The following is a 24,212-nucleotide window of genomic DNA, read 5'->3' on the forward strand; positions in this document are numbered from 1 at the left end:
TTTGTTCTGAAGGACTTCAGCGACCTTTGTCCGCACACAGTCAAAGGGAAGTCTACTGGTGAATTCGGCTTCTTTAAATTGCCAAAATATAAAAAAAAAAAAAAAAAATAGACACCAAGCTCGTACACATGAAATAAATAAATAAATAAGGAGAGGCGACGGGCTGCGTTTCTATGGTGACAAACACACGGACACGGAGTCCAGTTGTGTTCTCTAGTGACAACAACACGTTACACACACACCAGAGAAACGGTGTTTATACCGGGAACTCACTGCGCAGATCACAGCGATAAAAGGAGATCCCTGCAAGGTCAGCGTGTGGTGTGAGTCTGTGTGTGTGTCTAATGTGGCTGCTGCTGTTTCTGTTGTCTGTGCCACGCTGTTGTGGTATCTGAGATATTTACCTGTTTATCCATAGATGATCACGAGGCAGTTCATGTGTTTATAATACTCATCCTCTCATGAGGATTTTAAATGAGCTGAAACCATTTCACACTTTATCCTAGAATTGTTTTACTGCTTTAATATACAAAGAGCATCAAATATATTAAAAGGTAGAGTTTTTCTTTAAACTCTAACATATTACAAGATGCAAACAAGCAAAAAAAAAAGATACATAAAATAATAACAAAATAATAAAATAAATAATAAAATAAAATCCATTAAGATGGAGATAAAAGGATCTGCTGCCTGTGCTCTGGAGCTACCTGAACCTGCCTGTTTGTGTGCCTGTACAGTGGTGCAGCTCTACTGCTCATTTGATGATCATTATTACTAACCACTGCTTTTCTTTTAAGATAACTGTAATTATCCCAAGTGCTTTATCAACAGAAAAATATTAGTTTTTTAGCTCTGCTTCTATAGGATGAAAAAAAAGCATCTATATCAGTTAAACTAAAACAATAACGTATAAAAAAATAACAATAATGAGACTTTTTTTTTCCCCCTTGGTCTCAGCCTATTATTAGGTAAAATTATTTGTATAAATTGAAGATTAAAGAAGCATGGCTTTAAGACTTTCTTGAAGTTTTTGGTGGAGTTTTCTTTCCTTATATTCTGAGCTCTGGTGTTCAAAGGTTTGGAGGCAGAAACAGCAGCACATTTACTCTGTGAGGAGTACTGAGTGTGGGGTAACAGAAACCGCTGTGGCTCTGATGAGGCTGCTGGCGCTTTATTTTTTACACGTTGTTATTATGCCACACAGGTGGTGGATGGTGCCTGTGTGAAGATAAGAATAGGAAGAGATCCACGATATTTCCAAAGTATTCACTAGTTTGCCTTCACACACATGTGAACTTGAGTGACATCCCATTCTTAATCTATAGGGGCAATATAGTGCTTAAAATATGATGCTGTAGCCAGGTAACGCCTTAATGAAACCACTCATGAGCAAAATTATTAATCTGTCATAAGTGTCTCCATATTTTAAATACTTTAATAACCAGTTGTTTATTTTTAATCATTCAGAGCTGCTGATATTGGTTGTAAAAATTTTCACTCTGTCCTGTGGTAAACAATTTTTTTAAGAATCAATTAATCAAAACATGCAGTCCTGTTGAAAATTTATTACATTAATGCATGACTAATAATAACAATCGTGTAACATATGCAACAGTACAAGAGTCACAGGGGACTTTTTTCTGCACATGGTACTCTAAGTTATATACATGCTTTATATCAAGTACTAATAAATAAAAACACTATATAGTGCTCCATCACATGCAGATGTATGTAAGCTTAATCAAGAAAAAACAGCACTTTATGAATTTGACTATCATAATATATGATTATATTAATACAATTAATATTAGTGTAATGATTATTTTGTTCTGGGTCATGTTTTGAGAAATTCTGCCTATGCTTTTCCTTTATATGTTGCTTTCACATTATATTTCCCTTTCTATTATTATTATTTTTTTTTCGATGTGTTTCTGCAGGCACTGCTGGTTTGAGTGATTTCAGACTGAAGCTATAAACATTCTTAAAGTAAATGTAAGGGCACTAATAGCATTTTAAAATACATTTTTAATCATATTAATGAAAACCAAATACAGCAATCAGTTCCAAGATCCAACTTCCTCTCCTTTCCCTCCAGAATAAAAGTCTGATGGAGCGTTATGAATCATTGGGCCCGGTTGGGGAGGGCAGTTACGGCACTGTGCTTAAGTGTCGTCATCGAGACACCGGTCGCCTTGTCGCCATCAAGAAATTTACGGACTCTGATGATGACAAGATGGTGAAGAAGATTGCCCACAGGGAGATCAAGCTACTCAGGGTACCTGTCAGTCAATCCATCAGCCTACCAATCACTAAATCATTAAGTGAAACCTGAGTAAAGCGGCCAATAATACAGACCAAAATAACTCAGTGTCAGATTCTAACATTAAGTGTAAAAGCCACTATGAGAGGAACCCAGCAGATTATCTAACATTGGACAGACTGGTTGTATATGTCAGTCTGTGACACCTACAGTTCCTCAGACTGTTCCTCAAAAGATGCTTAAATTCGATTTTAGGGTCCATCTGGCATATTTTTCTTCCCAACTTCTGCTATGTAGCAATACGTAATGTTAAGATGTGAGTTGTTTCTTAAAGTGTACCAAGGTATAACTGTGGAAAAGGGGAAATAGTGTCCAGGCTTTGGTAGGTCTGAGCAGTTTCAGTGAACCAAACCACAGATACCACCAGTAACAGGAAGTGTTGGTCGTGATGTTTTGGCTCAGTACTGTCTGCGTTCACACAGTAACCACTTATCTTTATCAACTTAAAGCAACTGCGGCATGACAATCTGGTGAACCTCCTAGAGGTGTGGAAGCGCCGTCGCCGATGGTATCTGGTGTTTGAGTTTGTGGACCGGACGCTTTTGGATGATCTGGAGCAAAACCCAAGCGGACTGGAGCTGAACACATGCCGGCAGTACCTTCACCAGATCCTGAGGGCTGCTGCCTTCTGCCACCAGCAAAATGTGAGGATAAATGATTAAATATTCCCTCAGCTACCTTCTAAAAATGGTCTCAGACAGGCATGGGTTCTAGTCAGGTGTGGAGGGCCTCCTGTCTAACTAAAAGGTGACTGCGACTTGTGTTCTAAATCCAATTACTTGTCAAGGACTTTGTTTTTCAAAAGTACTTTTTAAAGTGATTTTTTAAACATACTTCAAAGACTTTCCAATATACCAGATGATGTCTGATTCTTTCTTTTCACTCCCAGATCATCCATCGTGACATCAAACCAGAGAACATCCTCATCTCTCAGGAGGGCGTGGTCAAGTTGTGTGATTTTGGCTTTGCCCGCACTGTGGCATTGACCACTGAGGGTGGAGTTTACACTGACTACGTGGCCACTCGATGGTACAGAGCCCCCGAACTGCTGGTTGGAGACATCAAGTACAGCAAGTAAGTATATGTCTATTGACCTGCAGACATTACATCTGCTGTAAGATGTCTATTGATTAGAAATATTAATGTGTGTGTTTGTGTATGTTTAGACCAGTAGATGTGTGGGCCTTGGGATGTGTATTATTAGAGATGTTAACAGGTCAGCCTCTGTTTCCTGGAGACTCAGACCTTGACCAAATATATCAGATCATCAGGTGCTTTGGTAAGTGCTTCACACAGCGTTAGCAAGTTGTCTTTCCTCTTCCCCATGCTAACCGCAGTCTCTTCCTCTATAGGTAACCTTACAACTCATCACCAGGAGCTCTTCTACAGAAATCCTGTATTTTCTGGAGTCAGGCTGCCTGAATGTTCTGGCAGAGTCGCTCTCCAGCAGCGCTTCCCTACAATCACACCCACTGCCCTGGATCTGGCACAGGTGCAGTTTATTTTAATCTCAATGTACAAAAATAAAATAATTTTTTAAGGTTTGCATAAGGTATTTTGAGTTGCTGTAGCATATCCTGGATATAGCAATTCAATGAACATGCCAACTAAAAGACTGTGTGTGGATTTTCAGGGGAAATAAATTACTTTTTAGACATGCTAGGAATCTTATTAGAGATCTGTGGCATTCACATGTATCTTTGGGTCCTACCTGATGCAACTTCTGATCTTCTGAAAGTATTTTTCAACATCTGTTTGAGTCACTTTCAGACTAAGATACATCAGTGATACCTTTGGTGTGTTTTTTTGTCTCTCAGAGGTGTCTAGAGATGGATCCAGAAAGACGAGCTCAGTGCTCGGAGCTGTTAGAGCATCCACTTTTCACACAAGATTCCTTCCACATCAGGTATCAGTTTGTTTTAGATGCTTTTGATGCTTGAAATGTTGTGAACAAGAGCAGTACTGATAACATGAATCAAAAATGAATATTTTTGGGCTAGTGATTAGCCACCAGATTTGAGATACTGTCCTATCTTTCTCTGTATGTTTAGATTTTTGGAGGAGCTAAATGCTAAGATCCAAAAGGACCACAGAGAAAACTCCACCTTTCCCAAAATAACCAAAAACCCAAGAAAGGATGAAGGGGATGTGAGAAGCTGTAGAGGCAAGGACAAGAAACAACATGAAGGCATGAATGAGAAAGTCAACAAGGAAAAGATGGAGAAAACAAAAAGAAAACACCCTCTGAAGGTGTCTAAAACCACTCGACATTCAGAACCTATGAGCTCCACTAAGCAATCCAAATCAGGCAAGGTTATCCAGGATGCAGCTCAATCTTCCATGGCCATTAAAAGTAAAGCAGGCAAAGCCACAGGTATAGATTCGAAGAAAGAATCAGAGATTCCCACGTTAACTAAAACCCTTACTCTTGATTTGTCAGAGACCTCCAGGATGGTGGCATGCCTAGAGAACAATAACAGTGCATCAGCAAAACCTAAACATGAGCACGTGCTATCTCCAGATACAAGGGAAGACCATGAAAATACTGCGTTGTGTGCGACTGAGAAAAGCACGCAGGACATCTCGAGATTGTGTAAATTGGAATCAAGTCAGGAGTTTGAGAAAAAATTGGACAAAACAAACAAAAAAGTTTCCAAATTGTTGAAACATTCAACCACTGACCACCTAAATTTCACTTTGTCTTCAAAACCTTCTGTGGAATCAGCCACTGATTGGTCCACCATAGGCTTGCCATTAAAATCAAACAAAGATCACATTGAGATCCATACTACACTGTTTGTCATCAACCAGTGTGAAACCAATGCTGGTGTAGAGGATCTGACCAATCAAACAGCTGACTCCGACCAAAGAAAGACATCCGGACATCCAAAAGGACCATCATCAAATCCCAAGCCATCTAGGTCAATTTCAGAAATGAACAACTCCCTTTTGCCCACATCAAAGAGTCATACTTCAGATCTTCCAACACAGTCTTCCACAGTTTTTATGGAGGCCAGTCCCCCCCAGAGTAATAAGGTCTTTGGCTCGTCTTCCAAGGAGCTTCCAGAACACATTCATCTTAGAGAAGACAATGACATCAAAGAGGACATGAAAATATTACATTCTTCAGGTGGAGAGTACAAGTGGAATCTTGAATCGTCTTGCCTACATCAGCAGAGCATTTCCAAACCTAAGACCTGTACGGAAACCAAAACAACTTCAAATGAACGCACATTTGAAACACTGAATGTCTCGGATAAAGAGAACCAAGAAAATTTAGCTCTTACTGTGTCTGTTAGTGCAACAGCCAATTTATCAGTAGCTCAAACCACCAATACCTCTGGAAGTTCAGCTAAAGAGAAACAGAACAACACCAGTGCCTTTGAATCTGATGTAAAATCTTGGAAAGTTCCTCAATCCAAATGTTTAGTTGGAGGAGAATTTAAAATGAAGTCCAGTTCTTTCAGCGACCACATGACCTCTACAGTATTCCCACAGACTCAAAAACCTACTCTTGCTACTGATCACAGCAAGATGAATGAAAACCCAGAACAAACTGACAAAACAAATATATCTAGTGGTCCAGATCTGACTTCAGTCACATCTACAGAAACTCTACACCTCAAAGCTTTGACAAGAAGCTCCGTCCTTCACAACAAAGACAGTGCAGACCTTAATGAGTTTGATCTGAGTGTCTCCTGTTTTTCTTCACCTCCTCCATCCTCTTCGATTCCTCTCCTCCTCCCTCCATCCTCCACATCTCTTGTCAACTCCTCAATCGTCAGAACCCACAGCTCAGCCATCAGTGACCATTCTATCCTAGGGGCAGGTTCCCATCCGAGGACTCCCACCGTCAGGTAACCTTAACCAAATGGTACTATGTTGTGCAAAATCTTGTTATGGTTTTGTGGCAGTTTCTTAGTTTGTAGGCTGAACATTGCCTAAATTTGTTAGGCCTGTCAGGTGTTTTGAGTCCTGTTTATATTTTAGATCCATTAGGTGTCGTCTAATGTGAACCTTGTTAGATTCTTGTTATTCAAATCTTGCCCGGTTTGATATGTGTGTTTTCTCTTTTGGTTTTACAGATGTTTAGACAAGCCAAGACATCACGGTGGCATTTATAGCCGAAAGGCCCAACAGTTTCCACCGAGTAATGTTACAGGATCACTCACCTTTCAGGTTACAACTCAGGCAAATCTTTGTTTTGGTTACAGAATAACCAGAATGGAAAAAATTCTTTCAAAATAACTTCACTTTGTCCTTTCAGGGACCAGAGAAGAGTCAGACCTTCGAACACTCCTTTGTATCTGACTGCCCCAGTAACAGCTGTGGTGTTGCAGTGGCTAAAAATAAATTGCACATCCATTTCCCAGATCTAAGTTGTTCAGTGCTGCCAGAGGTTAGAGGAAGAGAAGGTATGCACACACATCTTAATACAGTGGTGACAGTTTTCAGTTCACTGGTGTTGGTGATGATGGCGGCTTCATTTGAACCAGTCGTAGTCCAGTGTTCGTGCTGAATGTTAACTGTTATCAGCAGCACCACCTTTGGACAAACAAGGGTTTAAAAAGTCCAGCTTCCTTTAAGATTTGATTAGAAAAAACATATGCCTCAGGACAATATGTAAGAGAGTAATTTTGCTTTGTTTCACCCAATGGCTTTCAAATTTATACATCCGTGGTAGCTCTATGGGACAAGTTAACTTTGCATTCTTCACCTCAGCGGAACAAGGATTCATATCAAACAACATATATAAAAAGTGCACACTTGGCACCTGGGTGGTTTAGTGGTGAAGCTGGAGACCACATACATATGCCGCATTGCAGTGTGAGCGGCGCAGGTTTGACTCCCGGCCTGTCGCCAGTTTGCCTGGGTGTCATCGCCCGTGCCTTTCCCCCATTTGCTGTCTCTCTATTGTGGATAAAAGCTGCTGAGGCCAAAAATGAAAGAAAAAAAAAAAAGTGCACACTTTTTTTAGTAATCATTTATTTTAAAGCCAGATGCAGAGATTATGAACACTGACTGGCTATTTTGCTAAACACTGTGGGCATCTCCATCAGGGGATGTCCTGGACTCTCACCTAATCACTTGCACAGTCTGAGTCTGACTACTCTACTTATTGTGCTTGACTCAAAGGTTTTTTTGGGGTTTTTTTAGTGCTAGCATCCTCTCCTCAGTGACATCAAAGTACATATATGTGCCTAAGCCAGATTGGTTGCTCTTGAGCTGGAACTTTTTGTTTTCTATATACACAATTTTTGTGACTCTTCATTTTTCAAATCTCAGCAGAAAAAATTGTGGAGAATAGGATGCTAGCATGACCCATCGAACCACAATATCAACATTAATGAGGAAATTCTTTAACTTATGAGGAAAAATTAGTTCAAAGCACTGATCCCAAATCCCACAGTCACCAGCAGCCTTGGCATAACAACCGTGTCTGCAACTAAGCATATTTTGATGCAAAGGTTGCTGTTCAATAAATGAACAAAAATTTATCGATCACCTAAAAACTGAAAAAATCAAATCAAATCAAGTGACTCGTGTCATTTTTTCCCAGGAAAACAAAATAAAGGAGCTTTCAAAGAGCAGAGGAAAGACAAACAGCCACTTCCCTCACATCTGCCAGCAGAACCACAGCAGTATGGACACAACAACACAAACACATACACACCCAAACAAACATAGACATGGCATGCTGTTTCTCTAACACTGAGTAACAGATATATAACTAGTGCTGTAATGGTTTATTATAGCCACATTTTGCTCATGTAAAAAACCAGATTTACATTAGGTTATTAGTCAAATAACCACATAATGATGAAACTATAGCAACAAAACAATAAACTTTGTACATCTTGTCAAAAAGATAGACAATGTATATTAATGACAGTTAACCTTTTCTGATGTTTAACTATATTAAATCATTTCAAAGTGACAAATAGACTGTAAATGTATTTTGAATCACTGATTTCATAAAGAAATCTACATTAATCTTGTTTTACTTTGATCTGATAAAGAATAAAGGAGCCTTTAAAGAAAAAAAAGAGACATGGATTGGTTTGTGTTTTGGTAACTAAACTACGGTGGCCCTGAAGTGCAAAGCACAACAACATTAACTAAGCACAATTACAAATTACGAAAGCACAACAACATTAACGAAAGCACAACAACATTAAAGAAAGCACAACAACATTAACGAAACACAATTACAAATTACGAAAGCACAACAACATTAACGAAAGCACAACAACATTAACGAAAGCACAACAACATTAACGAAAGCACAATTACAAATTAGGAAAGCACAACAACATTAACGAAAGCACAACAACATTAACGAAAGCACAACAACATTAACGAAAGCACAATTACAAATTAGGAAAGCACAACAACATTAACGAAAGCACAACAACATTAACGAAAGCACAACAACATTAACGAAAGCACAATTACAAATTAGGAAAGCACAACAACATTAACAAACCGGAAAAGGTAGGTCCCAGTGGGAAAACCTGGGAAATCGCTGATTGGACGACGCCACTTTTGGCTTTTGAACCGGAAGTTATGGCGTGCGCTCGGCGGCAAGACAGTCATATCGCTATGTATTGTCCTAACTGCGGGAAAGAGCTGGTTGAGCTGTCACCAAACTTTTGCAGCAACTGTGGCAAGAGGATTCAAGAAATATGTGTCGGAAGTACTCCACAGCCTTCAAGTAAGTTCATAAGCATGAAGAATGGTTTGTTTGTCTTATGGATGTAGTAACTTGCTAACATTAGCGGTGTACAGACCGTGTCCGTTCTCATTTAAATGGGCCTTGTAAATTCAAATGCTGAATTAAAAGTGTGCCTAGGTTTCAGTAATACAGCAGCATTTATAGATCAAATATAAATGTCCGTTGCATTCTTGGGCGCTATTTTCCTGGAAAACCTGTGTTGCTCTGGTTAGTATGGCATGTCGTTTATAGGACTATGCATCTCTCTGATGTGCGACTTTGTCATTTTTTTCCTTGACTTCAGCACGACAGACTATTCCACCCTGCCCGACTCCAGCCTTCAGCACCTTCCTAGAATATCAACAAAAGAAAAACGAGGAGCGGCAAAAGTATTCTGTAGGGAGAAAGGGGTTAAAGCACAAGGAAAAAATAAAAGTTCGGGTAGGTTCATCATGGCTCCGACTGAAAACAAGCAGCTTTTATCTATGAAGAAAGTTCAGCGGAACAAAGCTATGCAGAATAATTGATAACCAGTAATAGCATATTGTCAATTCATGATCATTCAAAATAGTAAATCAGCTGTTGATTAATAAATTACCAACCGTTATTATGAACTGTTTGTATCCAAATCTGTGGTTTAAAAGTAAGGGTTTCCATCATTGTGCTTTGACTGATATTAGTAAATAATTGGTCCATTTGGTTGTTATTGCAACATGTAACACAAGATTTAAAAACAAAAAGAACAAGTTTGACAATTATTTTTAAACATTGCTCAGTCTTTCACATCTTCTTTCTTTCAGATAAATGTTGGCTTGATGGTCATTCAGAAGGGTGGTCTAAGGCCACAACGTGGAAAAAATATTTCCCTTACAACAGACCCAGACATCTCTGCCACAACTCTGCTTAGTCAGGCTGTTAAAAAAATGAAGGACTTCAACAAAGATATAAAAGATGGGCCTTTCCTTCTTCTGTATCCAGATGGGACAGAGGTTATTAATATCCCTGGGACACAAAGACCTTTTACCCTTGGTGCTTATAAGGCTGAAGTTGGCAAGCCATATCAAAGGATTACTGTTTTCATCTGCTTGAAAAGGGACTTTGAAGAAGGTAAGCTGTGGTGTTTGTGTGTGGAGTTTGGCACACATCGCCTAAACTTCAACAAATATAAATTTTGAAGTTGTGCAAGTAAGCATCACTGGCATAAATCAATCAACTCAATAACAAAGATTAGCTCCTACATGTCAAGTTACTTCCTAGAAACTTGAAAGCCATACACTCTGGGATCTACTGAGTCATGAGTTTTTAGAAATGTTATGTTTATGCATTCGGGTGTAACATTGTTTAACAAATATAGTATTATCACTTAGTAGAAATTAAGTTAGGGTTTTTTTTCATGTTTTGCAGTTGGAAATTTGTCAGACTTGTCTGACTCTGACCCAGAGATTGTTATTAAAAAATCCTCAGAGTTGGATCTTGCTGATACACTGGTAAGTTCAATTTAAAATGTATTTAGTCTGTCTTTTTTTTGGGTTGTTCGACCATCACAAGCACCATTTACCTTTTACCTCAACTCCATAGAACTATGTAAATGTTTTTATGTGAAATGCATTGTGTGTCTTTACGTCAGCCATGGGAACCTCTGGATGAAAGCAGTCCTTTACAACAAGTGGCAGAAACAGAGTAAGTTATATTTTAAGAACATTTCATAGCATGACATGTGCATGTGTACCAAAAGTATTTTAGCCTTTACTGTATTTGCATACAGTATGTATTAATGACATTTACTTTGATTATTTGTCCTGTATGTGGTTACATGTCCTATAAAGTGCTTGTATTGCTTGTTTATTTTCTGGATGCTTGTTTGTTTTTGAAATGTCAAATATCCAGGCATGGAAATAATTATTAGACCACCCTTGCTTTCTTCAATGTCTTGTTCATTTTACTGTCTGGTACAAGTAAAGGTACATTTGTTTAGGCAAATACAATAACAACAAAAATAGCTCATAAGAGTTTACTTTGAAAACTTATATCTATTAATTTTCTACAAAATCTTTGCGAGAATGACAAAAATCACTTCACTTTAATAGCTATAGTACCATACTGCCAAAAACAGCGCTTTTAGGCATTCCATGTTTTTTTCTGTTTGTTTTAGTCACATGATGCACAGAGGAGTTACAGGGCAATAAAATAAACAGGACATTGAAGAAAACGGGGCAGTCTCATAATGAATTCCATGACTGCATATTTTCATAATACGCAATGATATATGCTTTTCTTTGCCCTCTAAGGGATGATGTTGGGGATCTAGTGCTTTCAAATGAAGTACAACAGGTACTAACTGTTTTATTTTTGAAAGATTTGTTATATTTGTAGCATTTACAGCAATTTTTGGATGTGAGCAGCGTAAAATGCAGAATGTGAACTTTTTTCGACTGACCTTCATCTCGCACCACAATCCACAGATTCTCCTCTCAATCCTTTAAACTGTTAGGATATTAAAATAGTTCTAAATTGGCCAAACATTAATTTTCACTCATTCTCATTTTTGTGTTTTCAGGATATAGATTTGGATAACAGAAAAGATCCAGGCACCCGTGAATGTCTCACTGTCCAGAGCTCCTGTTACAGGTGTGTTGTATCTCCTGTAATTATTACAGGGGATGAGACAAAATGATAATGATTATAAATATATTTACTTTGAATCTTTTATATTTGACTTGTGTCATAAATTAAATGTTTGGTTCTAGAAAGCTGGAACTGCAGGCTTATGTATTTCTTTTTTCATCTATGATGTGTGCACGTTTTTTGTCTGCAGAAACTACACCAACCTGTTTGAACCCATTCTGATTGACGACGAAGACGATGTTGAAGATCTTACTCATGACAAAGAGAAAGAGCTGCCTACAGAAGAGCCTGTGTTAGTAATTTAGACATTTTGTCTTCAATTAACCAGCATCTGTTCCTGCACATAATTACATTATGCATAGTTTGATAAATCAGTAAAGAAGTACATCCTGTGTTTAAAATATTTTCTTTTTTTCTAGAAAAACAAATGTGCAGGCACATGAAATTATTGCACATCTGGCACTGGCAATTGACCGCAAGAAGGTCAGCAGGTTCAATATATGTCGGTCAGATGTATGGGATGGAGCTGTTCGCGGATTTCAACGCAGCACGTACTCTGACAGCAATGACATGTTCATCAAGTTTAATGACGATGCTGGCTGCTTTGAAGAAGGGTTGGATACAGGCGGCCCAAGGCGTGAATTCCTTACACTTCTCATGAGCCATCTGAGAAATCGCCCCATCTTCGATGGACCCCCAGAAAACCGTTATCTTGTCTGCAATTCAAGAGGTGAGTCTTTTTAGGTATAGTGAAGTGGTTGTACTACTAAAATCAAAATTTTCAGAAACATCTCATATTTTTATCATAGGCAGATTTAAGTAGTAATAACCACAATAATTCTGTGCTCTGTATAACAGCTGCCAGGGAAGATGAGTATTTTTTAGCAGGAAAGATGATTGCTGTATCCATTGTACACGGGGGACCAGCACCACATTTTCTGTCAAAGAACCTGGTCAACCACATGATAGGGAATCCAAGTTTCAGCGCAACTGTAGAAGATGTGCAAGATGAGGAGATAGGGAAAGTTCTGCAGCAGGTAGGAAATGACCTAGGCTCAGGGAACAGATTTACTGTAGGACAAGTAAAGATTATTTTGACATTCAGATAAAGATTATGGTTGAGCGAATTATTTCTGTTTTTGAAAGGGCATATTTCACCCTCTCTCAACAAATGTGAAGTCACAAATGGAATAATTTTAATCCTGTATTTGTCTTCATTATAAAAAGGTTGTCAAATTTATATCTTGGTAGTTTTCCTTACAATAAACTGCTTGTTCTATAAGGTCCTGGAAGCAGAATCAGAGGAATCTCTGCAAAATGTAATTTTGCAAAACAGTACCATGTTCCAAACTGCTGGATGCCTCAGAAGTGTGAAGACATGTGAGAAGCAAGCTTTTGTGGAGGAGTATCTCAGATGGTACATCATTGACAGAAACCACAGTGCCATTCAACGGTAAGTAATAACCTGTCTGCCATTTATGGCTGAAAATATTTTAAAACTAATCTGCGGTTCTAAGCTCATTACTTAATATGAATTAAGCATTGCCAGTTGTTTACAGCAGCCACTGATATCATGAGACCTTTATTTATTATGAAAAGCTAATTAACAACCATGCAATCTGATCAGCAACAACAAATTACCTGATCATATCAGATTTAACAAGCTTCTTTCCTTAATTTTTTTTGTTTTTATCTTCAGTTGCTAACCCATCTTTTTGCCCCCTTCAGGTAAAATGTTAGGAATATATCAATACTTGCCAAATTTTAAGTTTCACCATTTTTATCATCCACGAAGAAATGTATGTATAATAGTTTGTCTGTCACCATAACTCTAAAAGTGCTTTAGAATCATTATTCATGCTACATGATTACTTTTAAAAAGGGATTTCTAAAAAATAAGCTGTTTGACAAACAGTGTGAAAACATTTTTTTAAAAATGCTTAAATCATAATTATCTATTTTTGCTTTTACTAATGATTTCTGAGCACTGTTAATAGTTTTGTGTATGAGTGGTCCTACATAAACACCTGAGCTTTACTTGGTGTATGACACTATTCATTTTAAATTTATCCAGGTATATTAAACTAAAACTGTCATTGGCATTTACACATGTTGACGGATATGGAATAGTTCATATCTATGCTTTAAATCAATTCTAACACTGTTATGCATTTATCCTTAACAGATTCAAAGATGGATTGGCAAGTCTTGGTTTCCTCCCTGCACTGCAGCAGCATTCCAGTGTTCTGTCCCCAGTCTTATGCTTCTCTGCCAAGGCCCTGACTGCTTCAGACTTGGAGACCATGTTCAGACCAGATCTCAGCGCAACAGGAAGCAACAGGCGTCAGAAGGAGGGAAAAACACTGGGCTTTTGGGCAGATTATCTCCTTGATTCAGAAGGTTTGCATGGACAGATTGTGTGTTGTTTAGAATTTATTTATTTTATTTTTTTTAGTTATAATGAAAGGAAAGAAGAAATAAGGTAATTAATTTTCCTCAATGCAAAATCCAACTACAATGTTTACTTTCTTCTTTCAGAAAAAATGACAGCTGTATCTCTGGAAGATCTGTTGATGTTTGCTACAGGTCTGGCAGCACTTCCACCAGCAGGCATAATGCCACCTCCACGCCTCGAGTTTTTAAGTGATTCACCTTTTCCAGTTGCAAACACCTGTGCAAATACACTGAAGCTACCGCTTTTGGAATCATACATTGTTTTTAAGGCAAACATGGACTTTGGGATCCAAAATGCTCCAGGATTCGGCTGTCATTAAATCTAAGGTCAAATGCCAGTTACTGATTCCTGTTCAGTCTAGTTCAGATGCTGTTGGCATACTACCACTGTAAGCAAGTTTTGTAACACATTGAAGCGAAAAGCTACTTTAGTGTTTTGCTAAACATTTTTGGTGTTTTTTGGTTCGCAGAGCTAAATAATTTACAGTATAGGCAAGTTGAAACATGCTGAACACGTTGTTACAGAGTTTTATTCAGAATGTGTCAAGTCTGTCTTCAGGGTTAAGACTGAATACACAGTTCATTTTAAATGTTTTAATCCACCTGTCGCTTTGTATGTTTTGAATAATGTATTACTTTTCATTTTAGCAGAAGGAACAGGAAACAAAAGATCAAAAATTTGGGTTCAGGTAGTTTGTCCAAAACCTGGCTATATCTTTCAGCAATAAATACAGTTCTGTGGCTGATTCCCAGTCTTGTGGCTGCTGTAGTCCATTTTGTTGTACAGCCTGTTGTAGGTATTCCTCAATGTTTTGATCACCACACAATTCAGTCGCTTGCCTTGCTTCAGGGAACACATCCAGTTCCCTCTCCTCAACAGCAAATCCACAGTCTCTTGAACCATATCTGCAAAATCAGAATAGAATTAATAATAGAATTGTGAAGCATATTTTCTACATGTACTACAAATAGTTTAATATGTCAGATTTGTTTGCTGGCTACATGGATCTGTATAAGTGAGCACCAGAAAGTGATAGCTCATAAATGAACTGTATTTACTCGTACAATGATTAAAATATATTTCCCAACTTGTGCTATAAGAATACTGCATTAATATGTAATGCAGAAGGTGATTTCTTTCTGTGAAGATGACAATTACCTGTGAGGCAAGAGATAGAGTTCATCTGGAATTCCCCCAGGACATGATGCAAGTCTGCTTGGCCGGATCCTGTGTTTGTTCCAGAGGTCTTTGCATTCATCCAGGTCTTTCTGCAGAACACTGCTGAAGCAGAATCTCAGCAAGCATTGATGTTCATGGCTTCCATTGAAGGTTCCGAAGTCTCTTAGATCTCCAAACAAGTCCATCCAAAACTGAGACCTGGGGATAAATTAAATTCAAAATGGTTCTGTTCTTGTTAATTTCTGCTCATTTTGATATTGTATGATAGAAATGTATGTTAAACAAAAAATTAGTTTCTTTTCCAAGTAGTTTAAAAATGTCGGTGTACCTTCTGTAACCAGACAATGGAAAATACTAATTTTGAAAACAAAACATTTGCTTATGGTAAGTAATTTGGGGATCAAACTCAATATGGCATGATAGTTGGCAAAACAAGAAAATGTTATAAAATCAATACTGGGCAGCTTCCACTGTACATCGCATCTACCAAACACAGATGTACCCACCTTCCTGTTCTGAGAAAAGACCACCATGACTCGATGCGTTGATTCCCTGTTGATGATCCGTAACTGTGGCTTGATGATCCAGCATAATAGTCTGTGTGCGCATGACGGAGGGTACACTGTATTGCTGCCAAAGTCCCATTCTCAGTCCCGAGGTCTGTTCGTAGTCTCATTGGTATCACTCCAAGACTCTTGACACAGTTTATATAATTGAGAGCAATGACAGAAGGATTGTTGTTGGTTGCTCCACAAACAAGCCACATCATTCTTCTTGAAAAACCATCTATACATCCTGAGAGCGCCAAGCCGAATGGCTTCAGTTTGTCGTAACCATCTACATGCCATATGTAATTGGGCCCCATGGAGTGATACGTGCGTCTTGTAAACCTCCTGCGAGTCCTCATGGCGATTCCTTGAGGATTCAGCTGTCTCAACAGTCTCATAACTCCATCACGTTTGACACGTAGCTTGTGTTTTTGTTTGAGAACTTGCCACATAGTCCGATAGCCAAACAACTGCCCTGGTCCTCTCAGCTCTGTCATAATGGCATGTCTCACTTCAGGAAGTGGAGAGTAGTTCCGTCGTCTGTACAGTCCAGCTTCTTTTAAATGCGTCTTCAGTGTACGCATACTAAATGAAACATCGTGGTTAGTCCTGAGCATGTCCAGTATCACCTCGTATGTATGTCCTGACTCAAAATATTCGTGGATAGCGGTAGCTACGTCTGGATTACCAGTAATATTCATTTTATCAACAACCGCGCTAAAGCCATAACTTCCGGTTCAAAAGCCAAAAGTGGCGTCGTCCAATCAGCGATTTCCCAGGTTTTCCCACTGGGACCTACCTTTTCCGGTTTGTTAATGTTGTTGTGCTTTCCTAATTTGTAATTGTGCTTTCGTTAATGTTGTTGTGCTTTCGTTAATGTTGTTGTGCTTTCGTAATTTGTAATTGTGTTTCGTTAATGTTGTTGTGCTTTCTTTAATGTTGTTGTGCTTTCGTTAATGTTGTTGTGCTTTCGTAATTTGTAATTGTGCTTAGTTAATGTTGTTGTGCTTTGCACTTCAGGGCCACCGTACTAAACTGAGGCTAACAGCAGTAATATATTAAGATTCATCACTGGAGTCCTCTGAAGAAAGTGAGGCTGCTTTCCAGGCTGCCGATGACTTGGCGCTGCGTGACGCCGTGCCGTAAAGCCCTATTTGTCCTCTCCTGTTGGTCAGGAGGTAGTAAAGGAGGCTGAGAGCAGGGTTGGAGTTGTTGTTAGTGATGGGTCTCGCAGCAGCTGGCTGTGTCCTGATTGGTCCTCCTGCCTGTTTAGTCTGTGGTTTCTTTGCTGGTGACTGGACGGCTGGCTTTTTGGTCGTAGCTGCCACCTGCTGCTGTCATACAAATATCAGAGACTAAATAAGTTTATTAGTAACAAAAACTGAAAACAAATACTGAGCACATCACCAGAATCAGCTGGAAATGCAGATTTACTACACATTTTTTTTTTTTTTTTTTGTCAATGTAAAACTTTTAAACTAAGCTACAGTTATTCTGCCTTGGTGCTACTTTTTAGTGTAACCATTCTTCTGTGCACATACCTTCCTGCCGGCTGCTGTGGTTGTCATCATCCCGGTGGGGGTGTCGGGTGTAGCATCAAAGAAAATTCTGCAGGTGTCGCCCACAGCAGAACCGTCGACCTCCGGAATCGCAAAACCCGTCAGAGAGGAGCCGGGCAGAGCTAATCGAGGGAAATCAGAGGCATTTGTGTCAACTCTGGAGTCAAAAACAACAATATCATAAACACCAGTTGGTTGTTTTGGAGGTTATTTTGTGACAGTCAGCACAACCTCGAAACTAATTTAATTTTATTGGAAGTACATTTCTTGTCTGCACCACACGTGTTTCCAAGATACTTGAAAGGAATTGTTAATCCTCTAAGGTCTAAGTCCTCGTAGGTGATAACCCTGTGCTAACCATATATTTTGGAGAAAGAATGAATACAGTTTTGGGGGTAGGAAAATGTCAATAGAAAAAAAAACTTTTACTAGAAAAATCCTTTTCTACCTGTATCCAAAACATGAGGTTCAGGTTTGGAGTGGGGTCACTGATGATGACCTGGACTTCAGAGGTGTGTTAAAGTGTTAAAATAATATTAAAAAGAATATAAAACTGGTCAGTTTCAGTCAGTGTTACACATCCAGTCCCAATGAGGCTTGAACTGTGTGAGAGATGAAGTGTCTCCACCAACTCCCTCAGCCTCCAACTGTAGATATGCTGTTCACCATTTAAGGCTGGAAAAGCATTTTCTACACAGTACACAGATAAATGCAGTAACGTCACCTTAAAAAACCTTTATATCTGTGACTTAGCCTCTGTTTACTTTGCAGTACTCAATGGTGAACCTCTATCTTATCTACACCAAGGTCAACAAGTCTGTTTGTATCAAGGTGTCTGCGCTGCTATTTGATCTGTGCTGCATATTTCATGATGACAGGACTGAGGTGTGTTTTTTGTTTGTTTGTTTTTTTGTCTTTTGTTTGCTGCAAAGCTGCCATGAAGACAGTGAACTGAACATAGGTCCAGTAACCCAACTTGCAAACACTGGATGTTTCTAATCTGAAACATTTTCTTCTTCTGGCTTAAATTATTCAGATTATGATCAGTTTACTTGTACTCACCATTAGTTAAATCCATGTTCTGAACTCTGAGGAGGCAGAGGAGGAAAATGAAGGTCAAACTCCAAGACATGACTACCGGTGCAAGAAAGGAAGAAAGTGGATGGAAAGAAGACAGAGAGCAGAGTGACTTAGGATAGCAAGGTGTTGAATAAAAGAGGCAGAAAAAGAAGTGTGAAGGAGGGAGGAGAAAGGAAGGGAAGACATGGACAGCGTCTAGACTGTAAACATTAGTCAGAGTAGGAATGACGGGATTTGTGGTTCTGTGTTGCAACAGAGTAAAACCGGCTAATCCTTGTTGCCTTTTTTAAACTTTATTTGTTTTAGGAACATTTATGGAGCAACATCAATGTGTGTTCCCTGTTACTGGAAATGGTTTGGTTTGGTTTTTCTAGTCTGCTTGTATGAAACGTATCAGCTCCTCCACACAGAACTTTTAGATCCAGACTGGAGGATCTGGAAAAACGTTTTCAAGCTAAATGTTGCAATAACTTTAATCAATAACAGGCTATTGTTTAGAACCCACTTATTCACCCAGACAACCTTCATCTTTCAGAGCAAAGATGTTGTGCTTAAAATTGCTTTAATGGGCCCAAATTCTCTGTATTGCATTTGTTTGAATGCTTTGAAACCAAAAGAGCCTCCAATATTCAAACTAAATCTGCAAGAGTCCAGTTAGTGCTCAGTAAACTTTTAAAGAACGAAATCATTTTTCATTTCATCATTATTTTTTGCATGTTTCATTTATTTATTTATTTTAGGCGGGGTCAACCTGCCGACTTAGCCACAATGCTAGTGCTGGGAGCTTGTTACTTTCTCTGAATCCCGAGGTGATCAGGACCATTCCACTTCCTTTCAGTCCCATCGCACAGATGTTTGCTGTCCTTTATTTGGAAGCACGGCAGGTCAACCCCAATAATTCTTCCTACTGGGAAGCCAGTGCATGCTGATTGGTTTGTTGAGGATTTACTGAAGGACACACCCCCTTTCTAAATGGTAAACAAAGATTAACAAGTTAGTTAAACCACAACAAAAACTTCCATGTGTACATAAGAACCATCTGGTAGTTCTGTGGTGTTACTGCAAGTAGAAGTAGTGCAGAAAAGAAGCCTGAAAAAAAAAAATAATAAAAAATGGAGCTTTTATATATCATCTTAATCAAAAACATGGGGTTAAACTGAATGAACGAATGAATAAAACGTGTTACATAGCTGCAATTTGCATAATAAAAACAGAGAGAAGATATAAAGTAATAATATTAGTTTATCTCTAACAACACTCAGATGAGTGTCGGTTTGGCTCTGGGCCTTTTAAACTGTGCCGAGTCTTTATTCAAAAATCCAATAGGTGTTGGGAGGAATGAGAGCTTGTAGCAGTTTGTTTTACAGCTTCTTGCTCTGTAACGTCTCCCTGAAGGTGACGGCTCGTATTCAGGAAAAAGGATCCTCAACAATCCTATAAACCTGCTGTACAACAACTGTTTCATACTTTGACTGGAGAAACTGCTGCTCATTATTTCCCACAATTTTCATGGCAATTTTTACGAGTTTCTCAATTCTCGATTTTATTATTTTTAAATTGCCAGAAGTAAAAAGTTTTGAATTACTACATTATGCTCTTCCAAAATATGACTCTAATTTACTAAAACACACTAACGTCTACATTCAAACTCAAGCTCTTTTTTTTGCTATCAGGAGCTCCCTGTTATGCACGAAAGGTACACAACATACACAGTAACCCAGAAGTATGCATAAATCTATTTTTCTACAGCTATTATAAATTTAAAAGTTCCAGCAAACTGAGACAACATAACTTTTTTCACCCTTTTGTTCCTAAAAAAAATGATTTATAAACTTAATTGCCTCTAAACTGTTTTAAAATACTGGCTCTGTGTTTTAAAAGCTTTCCTAACAGCTCCGTCTGTTGTCTTGGAGAGAGACACAGAGTTTCCCTCCCATGTTTTTGTTTTGTTTTGAAGCCTCTTTCCATTATTGTTTCTAACCCAAAAGCAACCTGTGTAATATATTCATTCAGACATTAATCTGCTCGAAGCTTTTTCTGATCTAAACAGAGACGATTACCCAAACATTTTAGTTTCATATCGTTGCCTCAGCGTTGTGTCTCAGTTTGTCTGCAGTCCAGTCTCGACGTCACAGGAAGTATTTGGAGTCACATTTGGGGACGTTAGACGTCTGCTATTTGTCAGTTTCCAGATTTTGATTATCAACATGAAAATAAAGGTATAATTCATAAATAAATAAGTAAATGAGAAACATAAGTAAAAAAAACTTTTTGATGCCACTGAAGTAATCACAGGTTATTACATTTAAATGTTAATGTCGGCGGTGAAACTTGGTGCGAATCTGTCTTCTTATTGATATTAATATTGTTTATTAAAACTGGTTCAAAAATATTCACTAAATCTTTTCAAACTTTTCTTGTTTGTTTTGTTCTATCAATTCTTCTTTCTCTGCATCATTTATCTCAAACAGTGAGCAACGTTTGGATGATTGTTCTTACGAAATGATGCCACTGGATGGTTTAATTTTATTAAAATTGTGCTCATATGTCTAGTATATGTTATTATATTATTTAATTGAATGGAGTTACATTAACCAGTTATACTGTGTTAGTCAGAGGTGTTATCTGTGACCTGAGCTCCAGCACGAGCTGATTTCTAATGAAAGCTGAGGTTTTAGTTTAAAACGTGAACTCTAATGAACGGGATGCAGCCAGATTGCTGACATAATTTCAATAAGTATCTGTGACTAAAACTAAATGAAAAACTAAAAGTAGGTCTGAAAATATATATATATATAATACATATATATATATGTGTGTGTGTGTGTGTGTGTGTGTGTGATTCCTGAACTGCCTAAAATTAAGTGTGGGTGAGATGTCCTTGGTTTTAGTCTTTTTTTTTCCCGGATGAGGCTTTGAACTAAGACTTGGAACAACCACATGAGATTAAATTGCCTCCATGAATTGCTGTGTTTGCATTGTATCTATTCTAAACGTTTGCCACTGGCAAATATGCTAATTGTTAGCTAGAAAGGCTCAAACTAACTCTAAAACCAGTAAAAACTAAACATAAACATTTTCAGCCAATAAAAACTAAGCCAAAATGAACAAATGCAAAAAGTAGCTGAAACTAAATTGTTCAAAATGAAACAGAAATAAAAACTAAGTTGAAAATACTGGATTAACTCTGATTTGTGAGGGTCTAATAAGTTTCTGCTCAGCTTTCTGTTCAGATTAAATGTTTACCTCATTCTATCAAAAAACAGCAACTCTTTAGAAACCCAAAGCATCAAAGTATTGTAGCGATTCTCTTAGTTAGAGAGCGTGTTGATGTTGTGGGATTTCGGACTGTTCGGGAGGTTCGTGAAGGCAGCATGGAGAGAGAGAAAAGACCGAGAGCTTGCCTGTGTGTGTGTGTTGCTGTTCCGCTGTTGTAGTTGTGGTTGGCGTGGCTGTGGCCTACAGCAGCCGTTTTTCTGCTAATAAAGACGACCTTTGTTGTGAATATCGCCGACTGTGGAAGTGTGTTTACAACGTTACATTGGTGTCAGAAGTCAAACTGCTAACCGTCGGCTAGCCCTGCTTCGGCTACCTCAGTTGACAGCCTGCGCTAACTATGGCAGCGCAGCGAGATGTGGCCGGGGCCCGCCCGAAGATCAAGAGAGAGGCTATGGACAGTGACTTTGGGGGCACGCTGGGTCCTGAGGGAGCGGACAGTGCCGGAGAGCGTTTGGCCCGCCTCAGACGGACTGCCAGAGGCCTGGCGGCCGCCGCTGGCTTTAGCCCGTCGACTGCAGGAATATACACGGGAGCGGAGACGCCCGCCCCGAACAGCGCGGGGCCCGTGCTTGGCGATAGTGGCGCCCGGCCCTGCCAGGCAAATGTGAAAACCCCCAAGTACTCCGGTAAGGCTGACTGGGAGGCCTTCCATGCTCAATTTGAACTGTTAGCACATGCTGCGGCCTGGTCCGAAGACACTAAAGCACTCCAGCTAGCCTTGTGCCTCACTGACGACGCTTTGGCATGCCTGCTGCTGCTTAGCCCAGCGGAGAGGGGTGACTACAGGGCTCTGGTTGGTGCTCTGCAGCGGCGGTTTGGGCAGTGTGGCCAGCCTGCTGTCCTGCGGTCCGAACTGACAAGTAGACGGAGACAACCAGGTGAGCCGCTTCGCGCTTTGGCTAATGACATTGAGATGCTAGCGAAGAAAGCATATGCCCACATGCCCATCGACGTGCAGAACGAGCTGGCCAGAGACCAGTTCATCCGCGCCATTATCCCTGGTGAGCTGCGCATCCAGACTCAACTTTCCCACCCCCGCAATCTGCACGAGGCCCTGGAGATGGCCTTGGAGAGGGAGGCCGTGGTGGCTTCTGCGGGGTGCGACCATAGCGAGTATGACCCGGTGGTGAGGGCTGCGGTGCCGGAGGCCCCGGGCCAGGGGGTGCCAGCGTGGGCGGCCGAATTGACCGAACTGGTTCGAGGCGTGTCTCTACAATCTTCACGCCGCGGTGCTCGTCCTCGCCGAGACCCTCCTGTTTGCTGGACGTGCGGACAGCTGGGCCACATCAGCGTGCGATGCCCAGACCGTGCCGGTGTTCAGGGAAATGCCTCAGGGCCTGCGTAGGTGGGACGGCGCAGGCCCCCTCTTCTGTGTCCCAATCCGCCGGGGCGCCGGTGGACAGAGCCCAACGGTACAGCTGGGGGTGCGGGGCTCAGCTCCCCCCAGAAGCAGACGACAGCACAGAGTCCGCGAGGGTGGTGGGCTGGACGCGTGCAGGGGATTTTTGTCACATCCCCATCACCCTGGCAGGGGCTCCGTGCACAGCTCTGGTTGACACTGGCTCCACTGCGACCTTGATGAGACCTGACGTGGTGCCGGTAGGAACCCAGTTGGAACCAACTACAGTAAAACTGCGTACAGTGACTGGTGAGTTAGCCCCGATGTTGGGAAAAGGACTGGTCCCTATTCAGGTGGGGGGCCTGGGAGTGAACTTGGAGGTGTGGGTGGCGGCGGTGCAGGACGTTTGCATATTAGGCCTGGACTTTCTGCGGGCCTCACAGAGTGTCTTAGACCTGGGGAATAACACGCTGACCTTTCCAGGGGGCCCCATGGTTGACCTGGTGCGCCCCGCACAGGCCCCGAACCTACACCCGCCAAAGTCGAGAGCAGCGGGGGTGCACCATGAGGCACACCTTCCGCCCCCGATCTACCCCCCTGCACCCCTGTCCCCTGACCCTGATTTAGCCACCGTGGTGGGTTCTCCTGCCTCAGACCAGCACACTGTAATGGGGGAGGGGGATAGACTGGCAGTAGTGAGGGACATATGGACACGTAGCTGCCAAGATTTAGATCATCCACAGCGGGAGGAGCTGTGGCAGGTGCTGCTGGAGTTCAAGGACATTTTTGCTCTGTCAGAAGACGAGGTAGGCTTAACTCACCTCCTGCAGCACGACATTGACACGGGAGATGCACGGCCTGTGAAGTCACGCCCTCGCCGCCTCCCCCTGGCGCATCAGGCTGCGGCTGATAGTGCGATCGGGGAGATGCTCAGGGCTGGCGTCATTGAACCCTCCGACAGCCCCTGGGCCTCGGGGGTTGTGATGGTTAAAAAGAAGAAGAGCCCCAAAATGAGATTCTGTGTCGATTTTAGGCCGTTGAACAGTGTGACTAAGAAAGACTCATACCCGCTGCCCCGCATCGATGAGTGCCTGGATTTGGTTTCCGGCTCTT

The 24,212-nt window shown here is 40.4% G+C and overlaps 3 protein-coding genes across 3 annotated transcripts; 2 read left to right on the top strand and 1 right to left on the bottom strand.

The window, feature by feature from the left end:
- The first annotated feature begins 223 nt into the window (after positions 1-223).
- Positions 224-8,095, top strand: LOC115797301 (uncharacterized). The gene is made up of 12 exons (XM_030753841.1): positions 224-310; positions 1,938-1,992; positions 2,096-2,275; positions 2,770-2,964; positions 3,210-3,394; positions 3,487-3,599; positions 3,673-3,812; positions 4,138-4,226; positions 4,372-6,177; positions 6,406-6,499; positions 6,588-6,735; positions 7,881-8,095. Exons 3-12 carry the CDS (start codon positions 2,108-2,110, stop codon positions 8,006-8,008), a joined length of 3,066 nt encoding a protein of 1,021 aa, XP_030609701.1. The 5' UTR covers positions 224-310; positions 1,938-1,992; positions 2,096-2,107; the 3' UTR covers positions 8,009-8,095.
- A 641-nt stretch (positions 8,096-8,736) lies between these two features.
- Positions 8,737-14,869, top strand: LOC115797182 (uncharacterized). The gene is made up of 13 exons (XM_030753690.1): positions 8,737-9,035; positions 9,340-9,476; positions 9,836-10,142; positions 10,440-10,522; positions 10,663-10,715; positions 11,324-11,366; positions 11,593-11,663; positions 11,851-11,952; positions 12,080-12,390; positions 12,519-12,697; positions 12,944-13,113; positions 13,846-14,060; positions 14,199-14,869. The coding sequence occupies exons 1-13, from the start codon at positions 8,888-8,890 to the stop codon at positions 14,432-14,434; spliced, it is 2,055 nt and encodes a 684-aa protein (XP_030609550.1). The 5' UTR covers positions 8,737-8,887; the 3' UTR covers positions 14,435-14,869.
- Positions 14,627-16,732, bottom strand: LOC115797183 (uncharacterized). Its single transcript, XM_030753692.1, has 3 exons — positions 15,801-16,732; positions 15,274-15,492; positions 14,627-15,020 (listed from the first exon to the last, which is right to left on the bottom strand). Exons 1-3 carry the CDS (start codon positions 16,541-16,543, stop codon positions 14,786-14,788), a joined length of 1,197 nt encoding a protein of 398 aa, XP_030609552.1. The 5' UTR covers positions 16,544-16,732; the 3' UTR covers positions 14,627-14,785.
- Between the last annotated feature and the right edge of the window lie 7,480 nt (positions 16,733-24,212).

Source organism: Archocentrus centrarchus, chromosome 18 (genome assembly GCF_007364275.1).
Source record: "Archocentrus centrarchus isolate MPI-CPG fArcCen1 chromosome 18, fArcCen1, whole genome shotgun sequence".
Taxonomy (NCBI): Eukaryota; Metazoa; Chordata; class Actinopteri; order Cichliformes; family Cichlidae; genus Archocentrus; species Archocentrus centrarchus.